Raw genomic sequence first — 24,448 nt, 5'->3', positions numbered from 1 at the left:
TCCATCTGCGTTTTAGGCTCTATGGCCAGCCGGGACAAGTTTGCAGAGTTTAATAGCTCACCATAAATTTACTATGATGCATGGTTTTGCCTTGCTAAAGTGTGACTGTGTACACCAACACAGCAGTGGCCTGGATTACCATGTCAAACACCTATATGAATACAGACCTTTAGGGAGGGAGGGAGGGGAGGGGGGGGGGGGGGGGGTGTTCTCCATGCTTGTGTTACAATGGAGATGCATAGCATCAGTGCCGTCTGCATATCAAAGTGCGGCTAAATCAACGTAAGAGAAACGCCCAGGGCGAAGTGTGAAGTACTACACGATAATCTTCTCAAGTGCATTCACTAAGATGATTGCTCCTTAGTGTATTCCTAACTGAGCCCCTATTACCTTTTTATTGCAGACGGTTATGCTGCACGGTGAACTGAGGAAGATGGGCTCGCTGTTTGGGCAAGTTGGACTGGACTGAGTGGTAGAAAACCGAAGTCACTGGATGGGCATTGGAGGTCATGGTCGAGCAGAAAAGCAGAATCAAACACGAGATCATCCATTGCATTAATTTATTAGACTATTTAAATATACACTCCATGATATGTACAAGCTCCGAATATTACAGCAAAGTGCAAGTAAGTCTGTCAGGTTTGACGCCAGCGTTAAACTGGTGTCCCCAAAAGCCGTCCGAGTCACTTGGGTCCCCTCGGCCTGCGCCTGTTCTGGCCGTGGCCACTCTGCCTCCGCGCGCACACGTACTTGACTGTTACCTGTGTGCAGCGCTCGCACTTCACCGTGCAGCACCAGTGGAACTTGCAGTTGCAGCTGCTGACCGTCTCCGTGCGCCTCTCCTCCACGCGCAGGCCGCACTCGTGGCACAGACGGCGGCAGCTGCGCTTTTCCCACTGCGAGAGACCGTCTCCGTGCTGCAAGCACTCCCTGCCCTCGGTGCCGTGCAGACCCAGGCTCGAGTTCTTGGAGCAGTAGTCGGGCGAGTCCTCCAGGTAGATGAGCTCGGAGCGCGAGATGGCGCTCAGCGCGTCCGCCACCGCCCCGCGCGGGTCCGCGCTGTTGCCCGCGCGCACGCGCCTCTTGTCCATCTCCAGCTTGTGCGCTTGGTCGTGCTTCACCTTCAGGTAGTTGCCCACCTCGCGGAACTCGGAGAGCTGCATCCAGCACGTCTGGAGGGCGCAGCTTTCGGACATGCCGTGGCATCTGCAGATTCTTTTCATGGTTGCCTTCACAGCCTGTTTCGAAAGATAAGTGGAAGAAAAAGAGATGTCGTGAAAATCCATCCCACCCAGATAACAACAGGAGGTTGAGTGGTGGGTCAGTTTTGAAAGTGGTGCCCTCTACCAGGCTACCAGGCTGACCCATGAATATGGCTGGCACTTACCAAACGGCCCGCCGCATTGTTGTGAAGGTTGACTGCAGCTCGAGCGTCTTGGCCGGTCTCGACAGCATCCACATACTGTTTGGAAATTCTCTCTCCGAAGTCCACGTTGTCGCTACAGCCTCCCCAAAGCCATCCACGACCCCCTGCCATCAAGGTCAAACAGACCAGTTTAAAATGGGTCCACATCACATCTTCTCGTGGCAGTTCTATGCTCCAATAATTCATCACATATAAGCCATGCACATTTAATAATAATAATAATAATAATAATAATAACAACGACAGCGTCCTTACCCAGCTTGCCGTTTCTTGAGTTGTCGCATCCACAGTTGTCCAGATCCCCAAGGCTGCAGTTTCTGGTCAAAGTGTACATGACCCCCGCTGCGCTGATAGCGTGGACAAACGACGTCTCTCTCGTGGCTACAGGAAGACAAGGGGCGCAACGTTAAGTGGGCATGTGCAAAACCCAAAGCAACGGAATGATGCTGGTGTTCATCAGCTTTTATACGTTTACACGTCTTACCGCTTCTCTGGCGTTTAGGAGTGGCCAAGTGAACGGTGCTCTCCGGACAGTTCCACCTGTCCCACGCAAACTGGTGCTTACACTCCTGGATGCCGCTCTGCGCTCCGGCCAGTACGCTGCTCGCGTAGGTTAGATACGCCTGCAGGGAGAAAGGGGTTGGTTACTAAACTTCCTCCAAATAAATCCATATGTAGAATACTCTCTGACAAATGCGGTTTATGGCTGTTGCCTGTCGTTATATCATAATTAAATGATTTCAGAAGAACTAAGTAATAATAAAAGAAATATCTTACCTTTGGTCCAGTCATGAGGAAATTATTAACAGCCCTAAAACAAAGAGAAATCAAAGCCAAATGTGAATAATACTGAAAAGAAACTGCGTCCATATCATCACACTATATATGTAGTAGTAGTAGTTATGGATAATATCATATGCACTATGTAGTAATCAGTTATATAGTATTGTTTCTTACCAAGTGTGTCCCAGGAGAGTTTTGTGAGAAATAAAAAAGACAAACGTCCAGAGAAACGAAGAAACCATTTTCTGCAGGATCTTGTAGCTCCACACTCCAAGAACGGTGTAAGCATCTGATACTTTATTTCAAACTCGTTTTAGACATTTATACAATCCACAACAGTGGCCATGTGGGGGGGATCACCTTTTGTTAGAGGATTCCTGGTAGCCTATTGGCCCAAGCGAGTCGTGGAAACGCCCCCAAATGAACTACAAAGACTATCAATATGGAGCTGTTTACATTCTCTCTGCGGGCAGCATGGCCTGATCACTGAAATTAATGCACTAATCCAGGCACTTATGTCCTCTCCAATACACTCCTATGCACCTTATTCCTCCTACAGACTGCGATTAAATACCTGCATAAACATACAAACCAACGAACGAGTGGAGGAATGAATGAAGATGAGGCAGAGAGATATATCAGAAATATTTAATGTTTTTTTTTCTGAGTACAAAATATCAATACACATAAATTTAGAAAAAAAAAGTTTTTTTTAAAGTTGAATAAACAATGTAAACCTTTCAGCCCCTCGTGAAATGAGCACTGCAAGCCATGTCCTCAAACCCAGAAGGTTGTGTTCGTGATAAAGGAACACTAATATAAAGCTTTAAAGGTGAATCAAAATCTCTAAATATTAACAAAAAAGTGCAGATATAGAACATAAGTACTGCTAAGGATTCTGCCCAACTGACAGTGGAGAGGGGGTGTGAATTAAGTCTTGTCTGAACACTTTTCCTGAAGTCAGTCTTTAGTGTTAAAATAATGTCAATAAAATATATTTACAAATATACATTTTTATACATTTATGCACAAGATGTAGGTTGCTAACTTTGGCGAACGCGATGCTTCCTTCGCGAGCCGTGAGGCCGACCGGCCTTATTCCTCTTTGCGCAAAAGTATTTGGTCACGACCTGCGTGCATTTCTCGCACTTGACGGTGCAGCACCAGTGGAACTTGCAGTTGCAGCTGCTGACCGTCTCGATCCTCTTCTCCTCCACTTTGAGTCCGCATTCGTGGCACAGCCTCCTGCAGCTGCGCTTCTCCCACTGCGACAGATTCTTGCCACCCTGCAGGCACTCCCTGCCCTCGGTGCCGTGCAGGCCCAGGCTGAGGTTCCTCGCGCAGTAATTGGGGGAGTCCTCCAAGTGGACGAGCTCCGTACGCGCAATGGTACCAAAGGTGTCCGCGATAGCGCCGCGGTTATCCGCGCTGTTGCCCGCTCTCATCCGCCTCTTGTCCATCTCGAGCTTCTGCGCCTGGTCGTATTTGATTTTCAGGTAGTTGCCCACGTCCCTGAACTCAGACAGCTGCATCCAGCAGGTCTGGATGCTGCAGCTCCCGGACACTCCGTGGCACTTGCACGACCTCTTCATCGTGGCTTTGATGGCCTAAAATTCAAGACCCAACATTGGTCTCATTAGTCCGAAACATTCAAACTGAAACACGTGTAATGGATGGAAAATGGATGGATTTCAGTGGTTATAGTGGGGAATAATAAAAAAAAAATGTTTAGACTTACAAGTCTGCCAGCCTCGTTGTTGTGCAGGTTCACAGCAGCTCGGGAGTCGTGGCCGTTTTCCAAGGCGTCCACGAACTGCTTGGAAATGTTCTCCCCAAATTCAGCATTGTCACTGCAACCTCCCCAAATCCAACCTCGGCCTCCTGGAAACACACAAGTTCGTAGCTGATCAACAACCAGTTCAGACAGATCATATTGTGGAAGTACTGGACATGTGGAAGTACTGGACTTGTGGAAGTACTGGACATGTGGAAGTACTGGACATGTGGAAGTATTGGACTCGGGGCTGATGAGCTTACCCATTTCTCCAGCCTTTGAGTCATCACAGCCACAGTTGTCGAATTCGCCCATGCTGCAGTTCTTGGTCAGTGTGTACATCACCCCGGCCGCACTTATGGCATGCAGGAAAGCGGTCTCTTTGGTAGCTGGAAAAAAATGAATCAATGCTTATTAGAATGACGCACAGCGACCCCTCTCAATGCACTTGACATGAATGTTGGACAAATTCAATCGAAGTCCACAAGACACGTCTGCGCGTTTTAGAGCGCAATTAATTAATTTTGATAAATGTAAGAGGCTGAAAAAATAAAATATAAAAATACAAGAATTTATTTGCTGTAAATTATTTTTTCACTTATTTTTACTAAAAAAAAAATTAAACAGGGGTGTCTCAACCTTTGCATTCAACTGAACACAAGTACAAATGTTTACATTTAGAAATGTGTGGTTAGTCTTAGCAAAAATGCATTAAATGCTATTTTACGATTAATATTCGATTAACTGTATCCGATTAATTTTCACAATTATAAGAATTATAACAATTTTGGTGTTTTTTTTTTTTGCGCGCTATTCTCATCCTTACCACTCCGCAGTCCTTTATGGGTAGATAGCTGCAATTCGCTCTCTGGACAGTTCCACCTGTCCCATGAAAACTGGTATTTGCACTCCTCGATGCCGCGCTGTGCGCCCGCTTGCACGCTACTTGAATATGTGAGATATGCCTGCAGAAATAAGAACAAATATATCCATTTATTACTGTGCGATATTGCATCAATCTATTCTGTCGGAGATCTGATACACGTGTTTCATAATAGATCAACGTGAATATTTATAAATGTAACTCACCTTGGGTCCTGTCATCAGAAAGTTATTCACCGACCTAAAGAGAGAGGGAAAGCGAAACAAATCAAAGTTAAAACGCTGCAACATCAAAACAAACTCCAAATAAATAAATAAACAAACTGGACGAAGTTGTTATTTATACTAAAGGATTGTGACAAAACAGCAACTTCTAACGACTATTATCAATCAACAGTTACAGAATAATCAATGAATATGACTGTACCATGCCGATGTGGACAGCACATGACAGCACATGGAGAGGACCAAAGATGTGAGGAGTTGGCAGGAGCCCATTGATGCGAACGCGTCCTCTGGCTTTTCTGGGCTGCTCTCTTGCAGGGGTCCGAGGTGCAAGTACTGAGTGGGTTATCCAGAAAGAGACGGACACAAGTGACTGACTACGGGTTTGGATGGTCACGGTATTTATACCTGTCGCCAACTCTGAGTGACAGGCGTTTTTATCACCAACCTTTGACATTTCACTGTGAAAAGACGACGAGGTCGTCATTGGACGAACAGCGTAGGAAATGCCAGAATACCACCTCACATCAAAGCAGGAGTGCAATAGCCCCTCATAATTTTCTTCTTTCCCATGAATATTCTCCTAAATGTTTCCACGTTACTTATTATTATTGTTGTTGTTGTTGTTGTTGTTGTTGTTATCTTCGTCGTTGCTGCTGCTAAAATCAAAGAACCCGTGTCTAATTAGTCAGTGTTAATGTGTTCATGTTGGAGACATTCTGGTGTGCAGTGCTATACACATTCTAGTGTATTGAGCTAATGTCTATTGGAGGTGTTGTGTAGTCCGTTTGGACAATACACTGGATGTTGATTGTCCAATTGTGCATTGGACTTGGACAGACTAAACAACCCCCCCCCCCCCAACACACACAGTCCACCCCCCCTACCCCCATCATATTGGCCTTAACTTCGAAAAAAAAAAGGTTCTCCGCTTGCCTGTGACTCTAAATTGTATTGAAATGCTTGTTCTACATGGTTTACAAAAAAGCCATAAAATCATTCAACACAATACGCTAAGGGCCATGCAAATAACATGACGACTTTGACACTTCAGTGTTAATAGAACAGCCTGGGAACGAATCTGGTGCAAAGGTAGTCTGGAGCATCACTGATGTTGTCCAGACTCTTATTATACAATTAACCATCTATAATTAGCATCATCACTGACAAACGAGACTATCTCAATTTGCTCCAACATATGTCCATGCTGGGATTACATAATTGTATAGTGCCGCGATGCATTATATATATATATATATATAAGTTGGTTCTTCAGGGGAACCCCACTAAGTCGACATCTCAGCTCTATTGAAGAGTGTTGCGAATTGGGCTGAAGCGAAGACAGGGGTCGTAAGGGGGTTCCTAGTACCGCTAGTTTAACAGGCAAGAAAATGCATAAACACAATTTTTTCATCACTTCACTACTTTCGATGCCGTTTGCGATTAATTAATACTCTATGGAAATGTGATTTCATATTCGACAGATTAATTGTTGAAACCACACGTTGACATCGAATTTCGAATCAAATCATCGGTCAATCAAAATCCCTTTAAACCGGTGTTTATTTGATGGCCGGACAATGGCTTGAGCACTCGAGCTCCTCGGCTTAAGCAGTTCAGCTCATGGCAAGACAATAGTGGGACGCGCAGGTGAGGATAATCCCCACTAATTGCTTATCGGCGACATCAAGCCCTGACGGAGCCTGAAACCCAAACTCCCACACCTACTTGTCAAAAACTAAAGGCCTGTTAAAGCGCCATCTTTGATGCCCTCACGCGTACCCAAATGCGCGCCAACGTCAACACCCACTCGTCCCACATTTCTGGAATGGGTTTATGGGGCAGCAAACTAAGAAACAGCACCCAAGGCGTTTTACAGTTAGAGATTATGACAAGAGGCTGCGAACGCCGAGCGTTTTCAGCACCACAGCTGCAGGCTGTGCTAGGAAAGGTATCTAGCGGGTGGCAGTGTGTGTGTGTGTGTGTGTCTGCGCTGCTCCTCTGCACGATAAATGAACGCCTGCGTGAAAACCTACCTTGAGGCAAAGGGCTTCCATTTTGAAACACACACACACACGAGAAACTCAGGTGGCGTTGATTAGCACCAGTGAGTGACATTAACCCTGGTCGTATTTTGTATTTTTATCTACCGGAAGATAATCTGCATTCTATCATTTCTGTTGAATCTACTCTTGCAGGCATGCGAGTGGGCTACTAACCACGCCAGGCACCGTGTCATCATATTAGGGCAGCTTAACGTGACCGTTCATGGCTCCGTTAAAGCGCGTTAGGATTTAGTAACATTCCTCCTTAAAGCACATCGCCTCCATTAATGTGTCCTTAGTCACTTGAACAGAAATTTACAGCTGTGTTCATGATGGGTTTGTAGGCTGATAAGTGAGGCAATAAAAAGCGATAAAGGGTGGCAAATTGGCACAGCACTGCGAGGGGTCTGGGGTTCAGACGGGCAGGTAGAGAGGCGGCAGGACCAGTGTCGCCAGCCTCGCCGTGCTTCACTGGTGTCCATACAGCAGTGCGAGGCTCGCAGAGACCCGGGCGCCTCTTCTCACACCTCATTAGGAAACAAGTCTACATTGGGGTGCAAGAAATACCTTACTAGTAGAGTTCAACCAGCTTAATCTGACAAGCTGTGTTAGTGACTGAGTAAATTTGTGGAATTTTTATAGTTTCTTCTACACTACATAGTGGTTACTGACCATAGCCAGAAAAACGAGAAGTTAGCATTAATTATAATAATAATAATAATAATATTAATAATAATATTATATATACAACTAAAGAAAAAAATGTGATTCATCAGTTCAGCCTAAAGACCACGCCGTGTTGTAACACGCTATTGAAGCAGGCGTTTTTTTTTTTTTTTTTTAGCCCTAATGCATGTATGATTAATGTATTTGGATAAACCAATGCTTTTCATTTATTTTTTAGATAAGTTAAATATTACTGGTAACCATGAAATATTTCCCCCTTCACAGTGGAGACTATGGAGTGTGTCTTGTTGTCGCATTACCGCCGCCTCCTGGCCTTTTCTATATCTACCTGACTTGCTGCTTTAGCTTTGGTTAGTGCATTAGCACAAAATAACAAGAATGTTCAAATATACTATACTTAAGTGAAAGTATAAAATACAAATTAGCTAAGATTGGTACGCTGTAAAAAGAGAAACGGAACGTTTAAGTTATGGATTTGAGAGGAATAAATCCAGTTAAATTGTGTCTAACCACATTAAATTGTCCATATCCTACAATTTCTCTAGGATTTAAAAAATGTAACTAGTGAAAGCTGGTCAAGACAGCATCACACCTAGACCCTAGAGACTACACCCTAAATAATAACAAACAGAGAAGAGATACACATGCATATAAATATACTTTAAAAATACGTAAACACGTATAAACATTTATGACAGTTAATAGAAATTAATTCAAAGAAATGATCTGCTCCAATCTAATGTGTTTCTAGAGATCATTCCACATGTAAAGTGTACCATAACTGAAAGCTGTCTTTCCAAATTCAGACCGAACTGTTGGAATATGCAGTTTTATAGTTATTTGAACATAATTTATACAAAGACCTGTTTGTTGATATGACTTCAGACATGTATGAAGGAAGCTGACCAATAATTGCTTCATACACAAAAACAACCCAGTGTTTTGGTGTCATACCGAAAGTGGAACCAAACCAGGATATGGGCTGTAGCCTACAGGTTTTTGTTTCCTTGAGTTTGTGTGGTTTTATGTTCAGAAAACCGTTGAGATGGATATAAGATAAACAAGATCTGTTTTGTTGGGCTGGCCTAAACGCTAAATTATGGTGAGATGCAGATGTTTAGGCACCCCTGATCAGAATTTCTCATACTGTGAATAATTAAGTGAGTAGAAGATGAACTGATCTCTAAAAGTCATAAAGTTAAACATTTTCAAAATCGTAAACAATATTAGATTATTAGATTTAAGCTCAGACTTTAATTAGCTTATTAGGGCTATGACTTGTTTACTCAAACCTTCTCCCAATAAACAGCAGCCATAGACTCCTCTAAGCAGCTACCTAGTGCTCTAAAAATGAAAAGAATTGATGACCACAAAACAGGGGAAGGCTATAAGAAGATGGCAAAGCATTTTCAGGGAGACGCTTCCTTAGTTTGTGTCTTGTAATTAAGAAATGACAATTAAGAGGAATGGTGGAGGCCAAAGAAAGGTCTGGAAGACCAAGAAAACGTCCCAGGACTAGACCAACTATGTTTTGGTCTATACAGCCAGTTACAGCCAGTGGCACAGGGAACATTTACTGATAGATGGAAGAAACAATTGAATTCAGTATCAGCAATTCCAGAAACAAACTCAAAATTCACAACGGACTACTCCAAGAGGCACGAGCTGAAGGTTTTTATCTTGGCCCTCAAATCCTGTGGATAGACCTTAAAAAGAGAAGTGCATGCAAGACTGGACAAGAAATGTTTTTTTTTTTTTTTTTGCGAAGAAGTATGGGCAAATGTCCCCCAAGCAAGACCTTTTGTTGGCTATAAAAATCCTTTACACAAGATGTGATATTTGGCCAAAGGATGTGTTACTAAGTATTGGCCATGCATGGTCCCTAAACTTTAGCTTTGGGCCATTTACTTTTTGTTAATATTAAAGTATTAAAGTAAAATAAAATATTAAAGAAGTGTGTCTATATCTTTATGCCTCTTGAATATCAGATTATGTTTTTTACAGAGGTGCCCAAACTTTTGCATGTCACTGTATGTTTCCAAGTATGGACTAGAGAGTGAATGACCCTTTAAGCATTTTTTTTAGGTTGAACAGACAAATCATTTTGCACAATAAAACTATACTTGCCTCAAGTACTCAAGTACAGGTGGGAGATTTAGCATAATTCTAATATCACTATACTTCACAATATACAATGTCACAATTTTGATTTATTTCTGACATTTAACGAGGTGCAATGGACACAGAAGGACCAGTAGGTAACATTTAAAAAATACTATAAAAACTGAGCAAATGAAGAACAAATGAAATCTGCACTAAATTCAAGGAAGCAGGACTGAAAATGCTCTCCTTGTAATGAAGCAAGTGGTCGGTTAGTGTCAATAGAGAACTATTGATTATATCCAAGTTATGCTAACAAACATATACTGTTTGGTTGTGTGTGGTGCAACAACTAATGGACCATAGTGATTCTTACGCACTGTAAAAATGGTTTATCAGTTCAACTTAAAAATGATTATGTGGTAACGAGCGATTGGACTAGTTTTATTGAACTCCCAAAAATTCTTTCAATTCTCCATGTTTTATTCACAGATACATTGCTTGTTACCACACATTCTGTCTTTTTACAGTGCACATTAGCACAGTTATTTTATTTTACAATGGAAAATTCAATAGGTGCGAGCTGAATTAACACAACAGAAGGGGAAACATCTCCTAGCTTCTGAGATTTCTAATGAGTAGATTTCTAATCTACACTGTAAAAACGGTATGGCCATTGAACATTGAAAAATGTAACTAGATTGATTCAATTGAAACATTTACTTACAATGAACCAACGATTCATTCAAAATGTTTGAAAAGAAATCTACTTATATTTCCACATTTTTTGTTTAGATTTTCTGATTTTCCAGTATCCTATGAAGGTTTAAATAAGTACCAGTAGAGAACTACATTTTACATATTATATTATTATATAATATTACATTCCAGTGATACTTAGAGTCAAGTGAAATATTTTTCACTCGAGCTAAACGAAAAGGTTATGCTAAGTAGTTTGTGACTTTGCCAATCTCTGGTTGTCATTGCTATCTTTGTTGACTTGTGGTTACCTATGTAGGCTGTAAAGACCTGTATCGGCTACAATACTAATTTTGGACATTATCTTTAGCCAAATAGTAGCCATCATATTTGTGAATCATGGTAGGAATCATTTAACACTAAAATAGGACTATTGGAGTAATCGATTTTTTTTGTAGTTCTCTTTTATCTTGAGCCACAGCTTAATATGCTAAACGAAGCTGTTTTTTAAGATGAGGAGTCACATGTAATACTATGCGTGATCACATTTGTCTTTATTCCATGAAGAAACAGTTTTAGAAAATTAAGAAAATGCCCCATTGCACTGAACAGAATTTGGTAAAAGATCCACGTTTGGACCCTGTCTTATGCCACCCCATGTCTTGTTCTCCCAATCTTAGGCCCCAGTGACTCCCATCACATCGGTAACCATGCATCACTTGGGGCAGTAGCACCCTTTAAACTGAAATAAGAAATGTAAAGAGAGATCGGTTCAAAGTGCCATCAGAGGAACATCTGTTGTGCTTGGCCTCGCTCCTCTCCATCAGGTCAGGGGCTCGCGTCTCCTTTCCTCTCCTGTTCAATAGCTGTAATGCACGGAGAAAAGATTGTGTGTAGAAGTTAGCGAGTGCAGAGGCATGGCCCTCTTTTTTTTTGCCAGCGAACGTGACATTCTTACAAAAAAGGTCATTATTATTCATCCTGTACATTTCTTTCTGCAGTCAAGCCTAAGTCTGCGCTGGAGTGCTGATGGAGGATTCTGACTGAAGTGGAACAAGTATCTATCTGCTGACATGTGAATATGTGAATAGGAGGTGGGGAGGCTGCATGCTGAGCTCAGTGTTGGAGAGAGAGAGAGAGAGAAAGAGAGAGAGGTTTGTTGAGGGAAAATAAATGGAATGGGAGTGATTATGTCAGAGAGGGATGAGAGTAAAATGACTAAGCTAGATAATGAAGAACACCATGACGAAGACTGGATGGACAAAGCACTTTTTCCCCTTAGTCCAAGAGAGACATTGAAAGCTTGAGCAGAACTCCATACCACACCCCAAACCACTAGAAAGCACACTGCATGCGGTGCTTCAGGGGTCACTCACTCTCTTTGGTGGGCAGAGGGTTCTTTTCCTTTGTCTCGGTCTTCTTCAGCTTGGTTTTGTCGAACCTGGCGATTTCGGTGAGGTCTGGCTTGTCAGACATTTTTGCTGTCGGAAAAGATGACACATTTCACTGACAGTTGCAGAGCTGTGACCTTGCTTTGTCTCCCTAAAGCATTTGGCACAGGACAACTCAGGATGTGTCACTCAATGAAAAAGAAAGGATCTCACCTTGCATTGAAAGACAGAACTGTGTAAATGTCTTTTTATTATCCAGTTTTTCCTAAAGTGCGTTCCATTAATGTTGTAAACCATGATTTCAGTGAAAAGACTCATTCGCTCGCTCAGATGCTCATCTGTATCTTAGAATGACCACAGCTGACCACCAGCGAGCAGAGCAGTGCCGTGTCTACTGTCTCTTCATGTATGTGATATGATCTCAGAGCACACGTGTGCTACAGCCATCCGCCCACATACACATGCCGCTCCAATCCCAATCCCCCACCTTCAGCTCACATCTTTCCATATGTTAACATTTTCTCTCCCCGACCGGGTCTGTCTCTGTCTCCAGCCCTTTGTTCTCTTAATGCTACTTCATTCATGCCACCGAAGGCTCCCCCATCGGTGCTAGCAGACCGCCTGGCCAGTCCACCCCCACCCTACCTTCTCTGCTGTGATTGTCCTCTGTCATGTGCGAAATAGCAGTGCTCTGCGGTGGAGAAAGCATAGACCTTGCTTAATTGCTCCACTGCCTGCCTGACTTCTGTCTTTCTTCTACCCACATGCCGTCAGCATCCATCTCTCTTCCCCTGTCTCTGCTCTCCAGCTATTGAACCCACCCATCCCATGTTTATGCACCCTTTTTTTCTGCACAAGATCTACAAAATGCCTGCTGACATGCTTTCTTTCTTTCTTCTTGCACACTGATGCGAAGCGATCAGAGGTAAGGGAGATTGCTTACCGTATGTCGCACAGCGACTGTTTGGGGAGAGACAGAGGAAGAATGTGTCCGTCTGGAGCGACTGCCGGTGTCTGTGCCTCTGCGTCTGCACCAGGGCGTGGATTTATGAGTGAGAGAGGGAGAGAGAGAGAGAGAGAGAGAGAGAGTAAAGGAGAGGACTCTGACCAGCCCATCCCTTCTCTCTTCCTTCCCCCTCCTAGTTAATATTGATGTACCCTAGGGAATAGACAGTGAAAATATCAGTAGGATGGCTTTACTCTATTTATTGCTTAATGCATTCATACAGATTGGCAGTGAGTTGAATATTTGACATGTGGGCGTGTGATTTTTGGGCAGGGGGCACAGCTGCAGGCAAGGATGGAGTGTTACGTAACAGCAGTGCAACACAGATTGTGTGTGTGTGTGTGCACATGAGTGTATATGTGTCTGGCAGCTGGTTGGTTGGGGGAAGGGCTGTATGTCTGGGCAGAATGTATAGTGTTTATGCGAAAGCCTGAGACCCAGAGTCACTGCTAATTTTAAAATGCACCTCTTGACAATGTTTGTGGATAAACTCCACAACTTGCATCTTTAGACTCTGTTACAGCACTATATTTCTGTTGTGTCCTCTCAGAGCAGACCATACATGGAAGACATTTGATTAAACCCCATTTTAATATCTGATTATAGACATCTGAATGGTAGGAAGAGTCAATGGTCTCACAGTCTGTATAAACATTATGAGTACTCTTATTCTTAGTCCACAGTGTAAGAGTGGATACTGATGTCAATGCTACCATGACCTCATTTCTTATAAATACCTGTGAGCTCAGAGTTCTTCAACTCAGTGATGACAGTCAGGCCAGTCAAGACATACAGTCAAGCATATTCAAGGAAGTTTATGGCTTTATCATTCCCCATGCTGTTATCTCTTGGGAGTCTCCTTCTCCAGGATTCGGGTCATCTAGGGTCATTCGGGTTACAGGGCCTGACCACTTGTCTTCTATCAGTCACATTGAACTAATCTTCCCATTGAACTGGCACCTTCCATCACCTGCATGGCCTATGGTGGTTTCTTACTCCTTAAGCCACATTCCCTCAGGTTGAATGGTCTTCTTTTGACAACCTCTTTGTCCAATACCAACCTCATGGACATCTCTACTGGATTCTGCATTGTCCTCCTACATTACCTGTTTGGGGTATCTCTTCTGCCAGCTCCCTCCAGTTACCTAATCTTCCCACCTATCCTTATGTACAACAATCCAATCCACCTGCTTCCAATCACAACTCAACCCTAGACTCCCCTTTATCTTCGTCTTATTTTGTCCACCCATGCTTTGTCCCTTCTTGCACGTCTGTCACTGTTGCCGTCCTTCTGGACAATGTCTCTTTAAATCACTCGTCTGCAGGCCACTGCAGACTCCCTGTGTCCCTGGGCCACCTCTACCACTCAAAAATACATTATCTCAGTCGCATCCCATCAGAAACTCTCATTGCCTTACTCTTTCCACCCTTCCCTGTATTGGTGCCTGCCTTGAGAGCCTTCAGTTTGAAGCTTTTCTTCAAGTTTTGAAGAGTGCATTACTTTAAGAGTGCATTAAACCCCTTTAAAAGTATTTAAAGCTTCAGGTATTTCACTTTAGTGACACTTGGTGGTTAAAAGTGCAAACAGCTGCCATAAATCTGCTCTATTCTACAGCATAGTTTTAGGAACCTGTCCATATCTGTGCCTTCTTGTGCTTTAAATATATTCATTTGTTGGCATTTGTTTCTAAAACAGAAAAAGTAGTTCATAACAAGAGCTTGTCATTTGGGAGTGTTACATTATAAAGGAATTGCACTCAAAAAAAGGGAAATTCTCTACACATATAAATAACCTATTAACATTTAACGTATTGTTACATTTATAGTCAAATTTGTTTGACAAATATAGACAAATATTATTTTATAGTCAAATAGTAGTCTGGATACATAAAAGTATTCAAGACATAACAATAAAAACATCTGTGTTTTCTTTGTTTTGAACCAATTACCAAAGCAGTAATATGCACTGAATGTAGCGTTGGGCATTGTTAATTAAAGTTGTTGGTAAATGAACCAAGATAAAGTGGAGTGATGTTTGACACATGCTTGACAACTTGCTACTCCAGGGAGCCAAACCACAATCAGCCTCAATTAAAGCTGATCTGCAGACACAAGGTACAAGAGTGTCAGCTTGCACTGTCTGCCCTCATCTAAATAAAATGAGATGCACCAAAATTAGAGCTGCGGGTACAAACAATTTTGTGCAGTCTGTCGTTTCTGGCAGAAGTGCATTTTTGAATTGATGGTTAGAATTTTTTATAAATAGTTAAAAGTTATATATATATATAATAATAATAATAATAATAATAATTATTATTATTATTATTATTGTTTTTTTTTATTGTGTCTTGTCAATTATTTCTCCTTTTTAGAAACATGACCAGCCCACAGTCCAAGGGCTAGACAAGTCATCTATGAAGCCAAAATCAACATTCATGTTGGATGGAGAGCCCCTAAATCACAAGTGTGCCCCTGCTGCTGATATAGGCCTACACTGACCTAAAACAAAGAAACTGTGGTGCCCTCTATTGGTATATTCATCACATTACAGAATGTTCTATTTGAACACAGGTGGTGTTCATGCAACAACAGTAGGATGTGTGTGGAGGAACAGTGCAAAGAAGACACAACAGTCTGTGTATGTAGTGGTGTGTTACTTGTCAGAGATGATTTCTCGCAAGCTCAGTTTAGCCATGACTATCGGGTCTAGTTTTTCTCTTTTAGGAGAGAATGTGTTGCTAAATGCAAAATGAATGTGTTGCTAAATTGCAAAATAGCCCATGATTGTGTACTTATGTAAAAATGTCTTGTAAGGTCACTTACATTGACCGCTGGTGTCAATGAACAAATACAGATGTGAAATGCGGAATCCCAGACATTTTACACAGTTTAGAAATCCTGTCTGGCTGCATTCTTCACATCCCAAATGTCCAGGTAAAAGAGGACGTCTGGTCACTCTACCGCTCCCTATCTGCATGATATCTGCTTGACTTTTTGTTGTACTACATCTTCACACAGTATAGGTTGGGAATATTGGCTTATACACTTGTCCTGAAACATTTCCTTGTGATTATTAGCTGCTTGGGCCTAAGCATTGATTTGTATTATTATTAAGCCCTAGTGTGTGTTACTGAGGTCAGAATGTTAAATGATCACCACCCCACCTCATCCCCAACTCCCAACTCATCCCAAACATTTTGGATGGAGCACCAACCATCATTCCAAAGAACACACTTCCACTGCTCCACAGCTCAATGCTAGGGGGCTTTATATCCTTTAAGCAGACACCTGGCATTAGGCATGGTGCCAATAGGGTTATGTTTATCTGCTTCAGAGAGTCCTATTCTATTGGCTGTACTTCTCTACGAGGCCTAGACAAGCTCTGTGTGTGTATTTGCACATTTTCAAGTAGCTAAATCCACAAACATTTGGGCATAGTGTAACAGTTTAAGTAGGTGGGACCTTTGCACTTTAAATTGAATTCATTAATTTCTGCATTAGTTTCCAGACTATTCTCTTCATATCTCTTGGGATATATGTGAGCATGCTGTCAAGCTGACCTAGTTTGATCTATTTTAAAGGAAACGAAGCAAATATTCCTGAGTTGAGGAATAGCAGCTACTATAAATGCTATAGTAAACTGAGGGGTAGCAACAAGGAAGAGGGACGGGGAAGTGCTAACTCTGCAAATGTGACATCCAAAGCACACAAGCATTGCTAAGTAGTGAAAATCCATTTGTGCCCTTCATTTATGGTACCGATATAAAGCTTTCTGGCTGGAACATTGTTGCTACATTGACCCACTTCAGCTAGAATTTGGCCACTCTAATGTTACTCTTAATTCTGACATATTCAAGATTACAGCTGCAGCTGGGTTGATAAAGATGAACCAGATGACCCTGGAAGTGTGGTTTGTGCCAACTAAATGGCAAAAAGACAGACAGACTGGCAGGGTTAGAGTTCAGTGTGAATGCCACTAAAACACAAACAGGAAAGAGCTGTGTCTGACTGTATAAACCGATTCAGCCACAATTTGGAGCTATCCTTTTACAGACTGCCCAAAGCCCAAGTAAAGAGAGTAATGCTGTAATTCTGGAATCCAGGCACTGAAACGTGTGGGAGCTCACTGGTTGGTGAAGTCACGATCTGAAAACAGGTGGAAACATAATAATAAGCATGTTGCGAATTTAGCAGCATGCTAAGCAAAACCTGGATGAACTAGTCTACTAAATGTGCCTGAGAACTGTCGAAAACACTCCTAAGACCATTCATTTCACTCTCTCTGTGCTCTCAGATATCAGGAATACTCTTCTAAACTTGTGTGATTTGAGCCCCAGTTAGCTTAATGTTCCTGGATACACATCATTTACCAACAATCACTGATTATTTGGTAGTTTGGATGGATCACTGTTGAGTCCAACTGCCTTTAACTTCAGCAAATAATTACTTGTGTCCAACAGAAACTACATTATATTTACCTGATTCAATTCTCAGGTGCTTTTTGAGTATGGTTTTAAATCATTATTTACTGTATTTGGTGTAATTTATGTGCTGTATAAAGAGGCAAAGAGTAGAAGGTAAAAGGTCAAATGGGGAACACCTCATACTGTTTGGCCGCTTAGGACAGTCAGATAGGCTCAACCACTGTTACTGTTCAAGTAAACACACGTTGCTCCCTGCTGCCCTTTAGTGGTGGAGCTTCAGCAGTGAATTCTGAAAGCAGGATTCAAATGTACATGTAGAGCTGATTTCATGGATTTAACCTAGTGTGGGACTAAACTTCTGATGTGAAGGGAATAATGGATAGACTGTGGTAATATAAGAACATAGACAGGGTGTTGCTGCAATATTTAATTAACCTTTTTCTTGAAGGTTCCTTAAAGCACCTTAAGAGGTTCCTTCACAGTTCCAATTGAAGAACCTCTAAAGGTTCCTCAAGGGTCTTAAACTTTTAACAGCATAGTTTAAAATTCTCAGAATTGCTTTTGAAAGCCAACATCAAATCATTTTGGTAGAAATGAAGTCTGTTATGCAATTTGTTATTATAAAGATATTTAAAATTCTACATTGCAACAACTACAGTGCAGTGCTACTGAATAATTAAAGTTCAAAATAAAGAAAGGGGAGTTCTGTTCTCAGAGGGTGGGTTTCTGCCTCCATTTGTTCTATAAAGCAGCATAGGTAATACCACTCGAAAAATCGATTCAGTGATACTTGATGGACTAATAGAGCAACGTCCTATGTTTGGTGAAAAGCAAGAGAGCTCATGATGACCTGCTAATCAGTGGTCTTTAGTCAAGAAAATCAATGTTGTTTCTAAAATGGCTTATCAAATGTTATTCCAATGTGGACCAGATGTTATTAAAGGCCTCGGCTAAACATGGCTATTTACAGTACATTACTTCTCAAATGATGGGAGGAAATGCTGGCCAGAAGGTGCATTGTGATGAATAGGGCTCAGAGTTTTACTTAAGTCTGATTGTTGAGAATCCCTGAATCCAAAACCAGGTAGCGTTAGCTTCTACTAGGTGTGTAATGATTCAAAATCAATTTGATCTGCACTCTTAGAAACAATAAAATGACTGATAATATAGAACTGGAAAAGGGTTCTCATCATAATGAGAAATTACGGGTAGAACCTTTCTGAGTGAACCTTTTGTTAGATTACAGCTCTATTTAGTCCATACTCTTAGCAAAAAGCATTCTGTACAGTCCTGGAAAGCGATTCATTACTCATAACAAGAGTAACCTGTCTGGTGCTATATACAACCATTTCTAGGCTCTATTTTGAACAATCTACAGAAGATCTATAGCCAAGAATGTGAAAAAAACAAATAGCATCCAAATTATTATTATTATCATTATTATTTTTGGAGCTGTCATGGTTCTGTATAGATCTACTGTCTCTATTGAAGAACCCATAAACAAGCCTTTTTTAAAGAGTGTGGTATTCAATATTAATTATTTAAATTTTTCTCTTCACATTAAACTTACTTATTGTACTTGAATGTTTCCCAGTCTCTCACACCTATCAGGTGTGTTTGCGTGAATTTGAATTTATTGTTTTTTTGGACATCCAACCAAATGTCAGTGTTCACAACTATTCTATGGTTTTATGTAAGACACTGTAAACCCACACATTACTGCATCACATTTCACTAAACTAAGACACTTTTAGTTAATTTGTTGAAAATTTAGTATGTGTATATTTAGATACTTCTCTACGCTCTAAAAAATAAAAGTGCTACAAAAGGTTCTTTGAGCGATGCCATAGAAGAACCACTTTTTACAAAGTGATGATGTGATGTGTTAGATGTGACCTTTAAATTGATCAAGAACCTTTCTATGACAGACATGTTCTTTATGAAACCAAAAGGATTTCATCTATGGCATCACTCAACAAAACTTTTGTAGCACCTTTATCTTAAGTGTACTTCTACTTTTACATTTATTATTGGCTCTGTACTTTTAAGTATGTGTGGGTATGGAGTAAAAGTTTGTAGTTCAGTTCAGTTTCACTGTTGGATGTTATTCCTCTGGACTACAATCTAAACAGATACTTCATATGGTAACAAGCAATTGAACTGGGTTTACTCAACTCAAATAAATATGTTAAATTCAATACCTGTTCATTCAAAGTATTTATTTGAGTTGAAAACCCCAGTTTGATTGCTTGTTGTCATATTTTATTAAGTTGAACGGATAAAACTGCCTGGCCGTGTTAAACAAAACTTTGCAGTTTTTATTTTTGCAGGAAACTTTTACATTCCAGGATTTGTAATATACCTGTGAAACGTGCATAACTGTAAGATGAATGTAATGAATACTGCTGTTCATTTCCAAAAGCTTTATAGTACTAAGATTATGTGCTATGTGTCCAAATGTTTGTAGACACCCCTTCTATTCAATGCATTTAGGTACCTTAAGTCGAACACTTCAAATGCACACACACATACACAGCTTGTCTAGTCCCTGTAGAGAAGTACTAGAATAGGACTCTCTGGAGCAGACAAATGTGAACCGCTTGGCTCTAAGCCTAATGCCAGGTTTGGGTTGGAGGGGTATAAAGCCTCCCAGCATTGAGCTGTGGAGCAGTGGAATTGTGTTCTCTGGAATGATGGTGCTCCATTCAACACTTTTTGGAATGAACTGAGGAGTTGGGGATGAGGTGGGGTGGTAATCATTCAACATCCTGACCTCACACTCAGCACGTCGCTGACTGCTACGACTGCACCTAGTTTAGGGTGGCAGAGGAGATTGAGAGGATGTATGCGAGTGTTCTGAAAAAATTCTATGCATTCATTCAGACCAAGAAAAGGTAAAAGGGGGGAGGGGGGGGGGGTCATGTTCTTTGCAGTGTACTCAAAGAAGAATTGAGAAAACAGTGCTGATAAGCTACGCTCATGCTGCTTTTCTCCGTTATGGAGCTTCTAAGACTAATTAAAGGACAGAAACTCATGCAGAAAGTAAGAGTTTCTCATTCTACTGTGGTTAAGTTTAGAGTTAGCGTTAGGTTTAGGTTGAGGCGTAGGGTACAATGCATTTGTAACATTCTCTGCTCAGAACGTTTGATTTCTGCAAGTTTGGGGTGCATCCGTAATTTGTGCATGTGTACAAGGGTTGATCTATTTTTATTACACATCGTACAAATCCTGGAGCAGCCTTTTAGACATGTATGCACAAATTCTTCTTGAGACCAGGGTGCAAAACCCCCCAAAACTTTGTGTGAGTGTGACAGAAAAGCTGCTTTGGTAGTTTGTGGGTGTTGTTATTTAATAGTGCTACAGTTTAACAATCGACTTACTTGAATGCAGTTTCATTTCAATGTGCATCTGCATTACCCTGCTTATAGCATATTATTTTTTAATTCTTTAACAAGCTTGTAATTCCGAGGATCCCATGGCATCAGTTAGTCTGTTAACACCAGGTGTCCCTAATATCTGCCACTTCCACGTAGTGAGCATTCCCACTCTTTCTCTTTGGCAGCCACTTGGATGAAATTCAAAGAATGTAAGGTTCCACCTTAGAGAAGCATTAAAACTTCCCAATAAATTCTCTGCATCTAGAGCGGAAATTTGCTCTAAGCGGAAGTGGACGATATTGGGGAAGGTCGATGTTAGGGAACTAACTGCTACACAGGAGAAAATGTATTGGCTTTGGAACAATTTTATTTGTTTACCACAGGGTGTGATAGCATAGACTGAAAAAAATCCATTCCTTTCCCAAACTGAAATCCAGCTTAGACCCGGAGTTCCTAGTATGGGCATGATGCCAACTACAGAATCAGCCATAGGACTACAGCATCACTCCCAAAAACACCTTTTGATCCCCTGTTTTTAGGTGTGTATAGTGGTTAGCAAACTAAACAACTACAGTCTTATTTCAGTGGACTTGTTTCAGCTACATCAGAGGCCTATCAACTCTACAATGACTATGCTGTTTGTGGAGTGAGCACTAACTAGCTGCTCAGACTGACTCCCATCAGCGCTGTCAGTATTCTCTCTGGAGAATCCAGCTCCTCAGTGGGAGTGAGCAGGAAGGTGAGAGCTCTCTCTCCATGACCTTCATTCAGACTCCAGACACCTGCCATTAACCTTTGTGCTGTAAATGCTAGCAGTGAAGGAGTGTTGGGTCAGAGTGTTTCTGATAAGGTCAGTCAGACATTCGGTTTACCTGATGAAAAGGCCAGGGGCAATCCACTAGCTCCCAGCAGTCTGCCGTCCATCCTCATTCTTCTGCGTTTCTCATTTAGATCGCTCTGCAATAATGAAGTGTGGGTCTGCCGTTGACAGCAGATTAAATAAGGATGTTGCCATTGCACCATTTGAGCACCTGATGGCAGTAGAAGCCTGTCTTTGTGGCATGAGTTCACTCACCATAGTGCTGACTGAATGCATTCAGTTGAAATCTCCATACACTGTTCTAAATGTTGTTTCTTGATTTTGCTATACTGTATTCATATTAGTTTAACTACTCTTTAACTACATTTGTTTCCTCACTGTACTGGTTTTACATACAGTTCCAGCTCCTGGTGTACAGAGAACCTCTGACTGTTGTAGTTCTCCTGATAATTGGAGATTGGAACACATCATTAAAGCTTAGATGTAGGATCTAAAATGTACATAATAAATGTAATATGCTTTAAATCGTTAGATAAATGATATTGTTTTACATGTAAAATTTCTGAAAAATGATTAGACCAATGATTAGCTTAAACCACCTGCAAGTACTTAATTACTGTCATGAACCAATATGAGGTCATAGATTTCTTGTTTGTTCATGTTCATCATGTTCATTTGTAAAATGTACAAAATGTATTTACAGTTCTTTGATTGCACAACATATGACAATATACAATAAATGACAACTAAGGTTAGTTTTTTTTAACAACAACTTTTATTTAAAAAAAACAAAAAACCTTGAATGACCATTTTCCAACCTCTTTTTATCACTTTTAACTGAGCACTATTCTGAATGGCTTATTTCTGTCTTGCCTTATTCAAAAAGCAGTGCAGTTTAGAACACTTTTTATGTCTTTGCTGTCAAACATGGTGGTTGTTAATATGCTGTTAGCTAAATATGTAAATTTTCAGTAGTTCAAATGGGCGGCCTTTGCTGAATAGTTTTCATATGTAGGCTGTATGGACTGGTTTGTGAATGGTAGAGTTTGAAATTTTACATATTACATAACTCTTTTATTTTAGAGCATGAAAAGTGACATACTACCTTTCAACAAGTTGACACAGTTCCCTGAGATATGAATGCACTGTCTGGAATATTCCACAAGGTTTCAGCACCAACAACACCTCTTTTCACACTGTCTAAAACAGCCCTGTTCAGAACTGAAAATGTTCAAATGACAATGAGCTATTGTCCTTGTTTGCACTATCTATCTAACATTTACTTCACCTTGAGTTCAGTATTTCTCTCCCTCCCTCTTTCCCTTCTCTCTCTCCCTTTCTAACTGTACATGTCTTTCTGTCCCCAGCTTTCAAGCTACATAAATCAGGACTGGGATAAACTCATGATGCAGTTTTGGTTTTGGTTTTCTGCTGCCTGCAGTTTATTTCTGACTGCCTCAATACATTTTGAAGTAGTTTGAAAAACAAATCGCACCCGGCTAACTGATGATGCCCCACAGCTGATTTTAAAGCCCTAGCAAAGGTAGTGGGTGGTATCATTCAAATGAGATGACTTGTGACCTTGGAAGCTTAGTCAAATCTGAACAGCGTGTGTCATGTTCTGTTTTCTCACTTGGGTAGTTCACAAACAACTGACAGGTTTTCATATTTGACAGTGTTGCATGTTGTTGTGATTGCAGATTGTCTGGGTGGATGAATTTACTGTATATGTTGTTGTAAATGCAGATTGTCTGGCGGGATGAATGTATGTTATTTCTTGGTATGATATGACAAGCAGTGAGCAGGTGACTGTCTACCAGAGCATGGAAAATGCCATGCATTGCTTCAAATTCACAACTAAACATTTCACTGTGATATTTCCGAGCCATCCTGGCTGTATATTATCCATGTCTGCTGAATTCCAAACTGCGTCATTAATACTAATGAGCAGTGGGTAGCACTCACTGATGAGCTCATTCAAATGGATGCTGTACAGAGCTGGCAGACCCAAGCGCTCCATTTATTACCTGATGTCTGACTGAGGCATTACTCATGGTTGCTTTCTGAGGCGCTCTACTTATGGGGATAATTAGATGCTAAAGCCACCAAATTTGTAAGCTAAGCCTTTTTGTGTTTCTTTGACCCATAACACCACACCTAAGCTTGTGTCCAATTTGTCTTAGGAATATGTCAAACAGGTTCCCCAGGGTTGTACTTTTTTTTTAAATAAATGTATTTATTAATTAATTATTGACTGAATTACTTTATATTCAGTGTCTCTGTGTTTTAGCCTAAAACGTAGCCTAGCTGTCTGGCTAATAGCAATCAAAAAGCTTATCCCGGGGCACAGGTACATGAGAACTTCAGGGAAACATAAAGCGGCTACAAGGTGACCTTGTCCTTTGTGTGGAGTTTGTTGTGTCTGGAAAGACTGTTCAGTTCAGGCCACTGGCAGGATGACATTGTTTAGAACCAACCTGGCGAAAAGCAGCCAATCTTGTGGTGGAAATGGAAAAAGCGCCACTGTATTTACTCACGAGGTTCGGAAACAATAAAAGCCTGGCGGCATTTAAGAGATTATAGACATCTCACACATCAGTGAGCAAATCCCTTTTCTTTTCCCTCATCTCTCTCTTTCTCTCGATTTTCTGCTCCTTGGAGTTGGGTTCACATGACATCTCACCGCTGGGTTCACTGGAGCGAATCGTCAGGATGGAGCAATGTTCCTCACGTCAGTGAGTTTTGCTGCAACACACACACACACACACACACACACACACACACACACACACAAAGGCAAAGAAAAAGG

General features: G+C 41.2%; 3 protein-coding genes across 4 annotated transcripts; all 3 read right to left on the bottom strand.

The window, feature by feature from the left end:
* Positions 1–639: 639 nt before the first annotated feature.
* Positions 640–2,463, bottom strand: LOC140540570 (protein Wnt-8a-like). Its single transcript, XM_072662924.1, has 6 exons — positions 2,384–2,463; positions 2,204–2,237; positions 1,911–2,049; positions 1,682–1,807; positions 1,388–1,530; positions 640–1,238 (listed from the first exon to the last, which is right to left on the bottom strand). The coding sequence occupies exons 1-6, from the start codon at positions 2,449–2,451 to the stop codon at positions 684–686; spliced, it is 1,065 nt and encodes a 354-aa protein (XP_072519025.1). The 5' UTR covers positions 2,452–2,463; the 3' UTR covers positions 640–683.
* Positions 2,464–3,154: 691 nt separating this feature from the next.
* On the bottom strand, positions 3,155–5,512 carry wnt8a (wingless-type MMTV integration site family, member 8a). 2 transcript variants are annotated; one of them, XM_072662923.1, is made up of 6 exons: positions 5,499–5,512; positions 5,073–5,106; positions 4,810–4,948; positions 4,247–4,372; positions 3,948–4,090; positions 3,155–3,816 (listed from the first exon to the last, which is right to left on the bottom strand). In XM_072662923.1, exons 2-6 carry the CDS (start codon positions 5,085–5,087, stop codon positions 3,253–3,255), a joined length of 987 nt encoding a protein of 328 aa, XP_072519024.1. In that variant the 5' UTR covers positions 5,088–5,106; positions 5,499–5,512; the 3' UTR covers positions 3,155–3,252. The 2 variants fall into 2 exon arrangements, with proteins under 2 accessions (XP_072519024.1, XP_072519023.1); XM_072662922.1 differs by lacking the exon at positions 5,499–5,512 and adding an exon at positions 5,293–5,378.
* A 4,872-nt stretch (positions 5,513–10,384) lies between these two features.
* tmsb2 (thymosin beta 2) lies at positions 10,385–13,065 on the bottom strand. Its single transcript, XM_072663932.1, has 3 exons — positions 12,956–13,065; positions 11,998–12,102; positions 10,385–11,487 (listed from the first exon to the last, which is right to left on the bottom strand). Exons 2-3 carry the CDS (start codon positions 12,095–12,097, stop codon positions 11,450–11,452), a joined length of 138 nt encoding a protein of 45 aa, XP_072520033.1. The 5' UTR covers positions 12,098–12,102; positions 12,956–13,065; the 3' UTR covers positions 10,385–11,449.
* Between the last annotated feature and the right edge of the window lie 11,383 nt (positions 13,066–24,448).

Source organism: Salminus brasiliensis, chromosome 19 (genome assembly GCF_030463535.1).
Source record: "Salminus brasiliensis chromosome 19, fSalBra1.hap2, whole genome shotgun sequence".
Classification (NCBI taxonomy): domain Eukaryota; kingdom Metazoa; phylum Chordata; class Actinopteri; order Characiformes; family Bryconidae; genus Salminus; species Salminus brasiliensis.
This window is presented reverse-complemented; position numbering and strand designations above follow the sequence as displayed.

What these genes read in the sequence shown, in the direction of transcription:
- LOC140540570 (XM_072662924.1), bottom strand. Translation starts at nt 2,451, where the DNA reads ATGGTTTCTTCGTTTCTCTGGACGTTTGTCTTTTTTATTTCTCACAAA. An exon ending in TCCTCATGACTGGACCAAAG is followed by an intron (nt 2,050 to 2,203) that starts GTAAGATATTTC and finishes TTCTCCCTGCAG; the next exon opens with GCGTATCTAACCTACGCGAG. An exon ending in CTCAAGAAACGGCAAGCTGG is followed by an intron (nt 1,531 to 1,681) that starts GTAAGGACGCTG and finishes CCTTGATGGCAG; the next exon opens with GGGGTCGTGGATGGCTTTGG.
- wnt8a (XM_072662922.1), bottom strand. Translation starts at nt 5,363, where the DNA reads ATGGGCTCCTGCCAACTCCTCACATCTTTGGTCCTCTCCATGTGCTGT. An exon ending in GTGCTGTCCACATCGGCATG is followed by an intron (nt 5,107 to 5,292) that starts GTACAGTCATAT and finishes CTCTCTCTTTAG; the next exon opens with GTCGGTGAATAACTTTCTGA. An exon ending in CTCAAAGGCTGGAGAAATGG is followed by an intron (nt 4,091 to 4,246) that starts GTAAGCTCATCA and finishes GTGTGTTTCCAG; the next exon opens with GAGGCCGAGGTTGGATTTGG.
- tmsb2 (XM_072663932.1), bottom strand. Translation starts at nt 12,097, where the DNA reads ATGTCTGACAAGCCAGACCTCACCGAAATCGCCAGGTTCGACAAAACC. An exon ending in CCCTCTGCCCACCAAAGAGA is followed by an intron (nt 11,488 to 11,997) that starts GTGAGTGACCCC and finishes CGTGCATTACAG; the next exon opens with CTATTGAACAGGAGAGGAAA.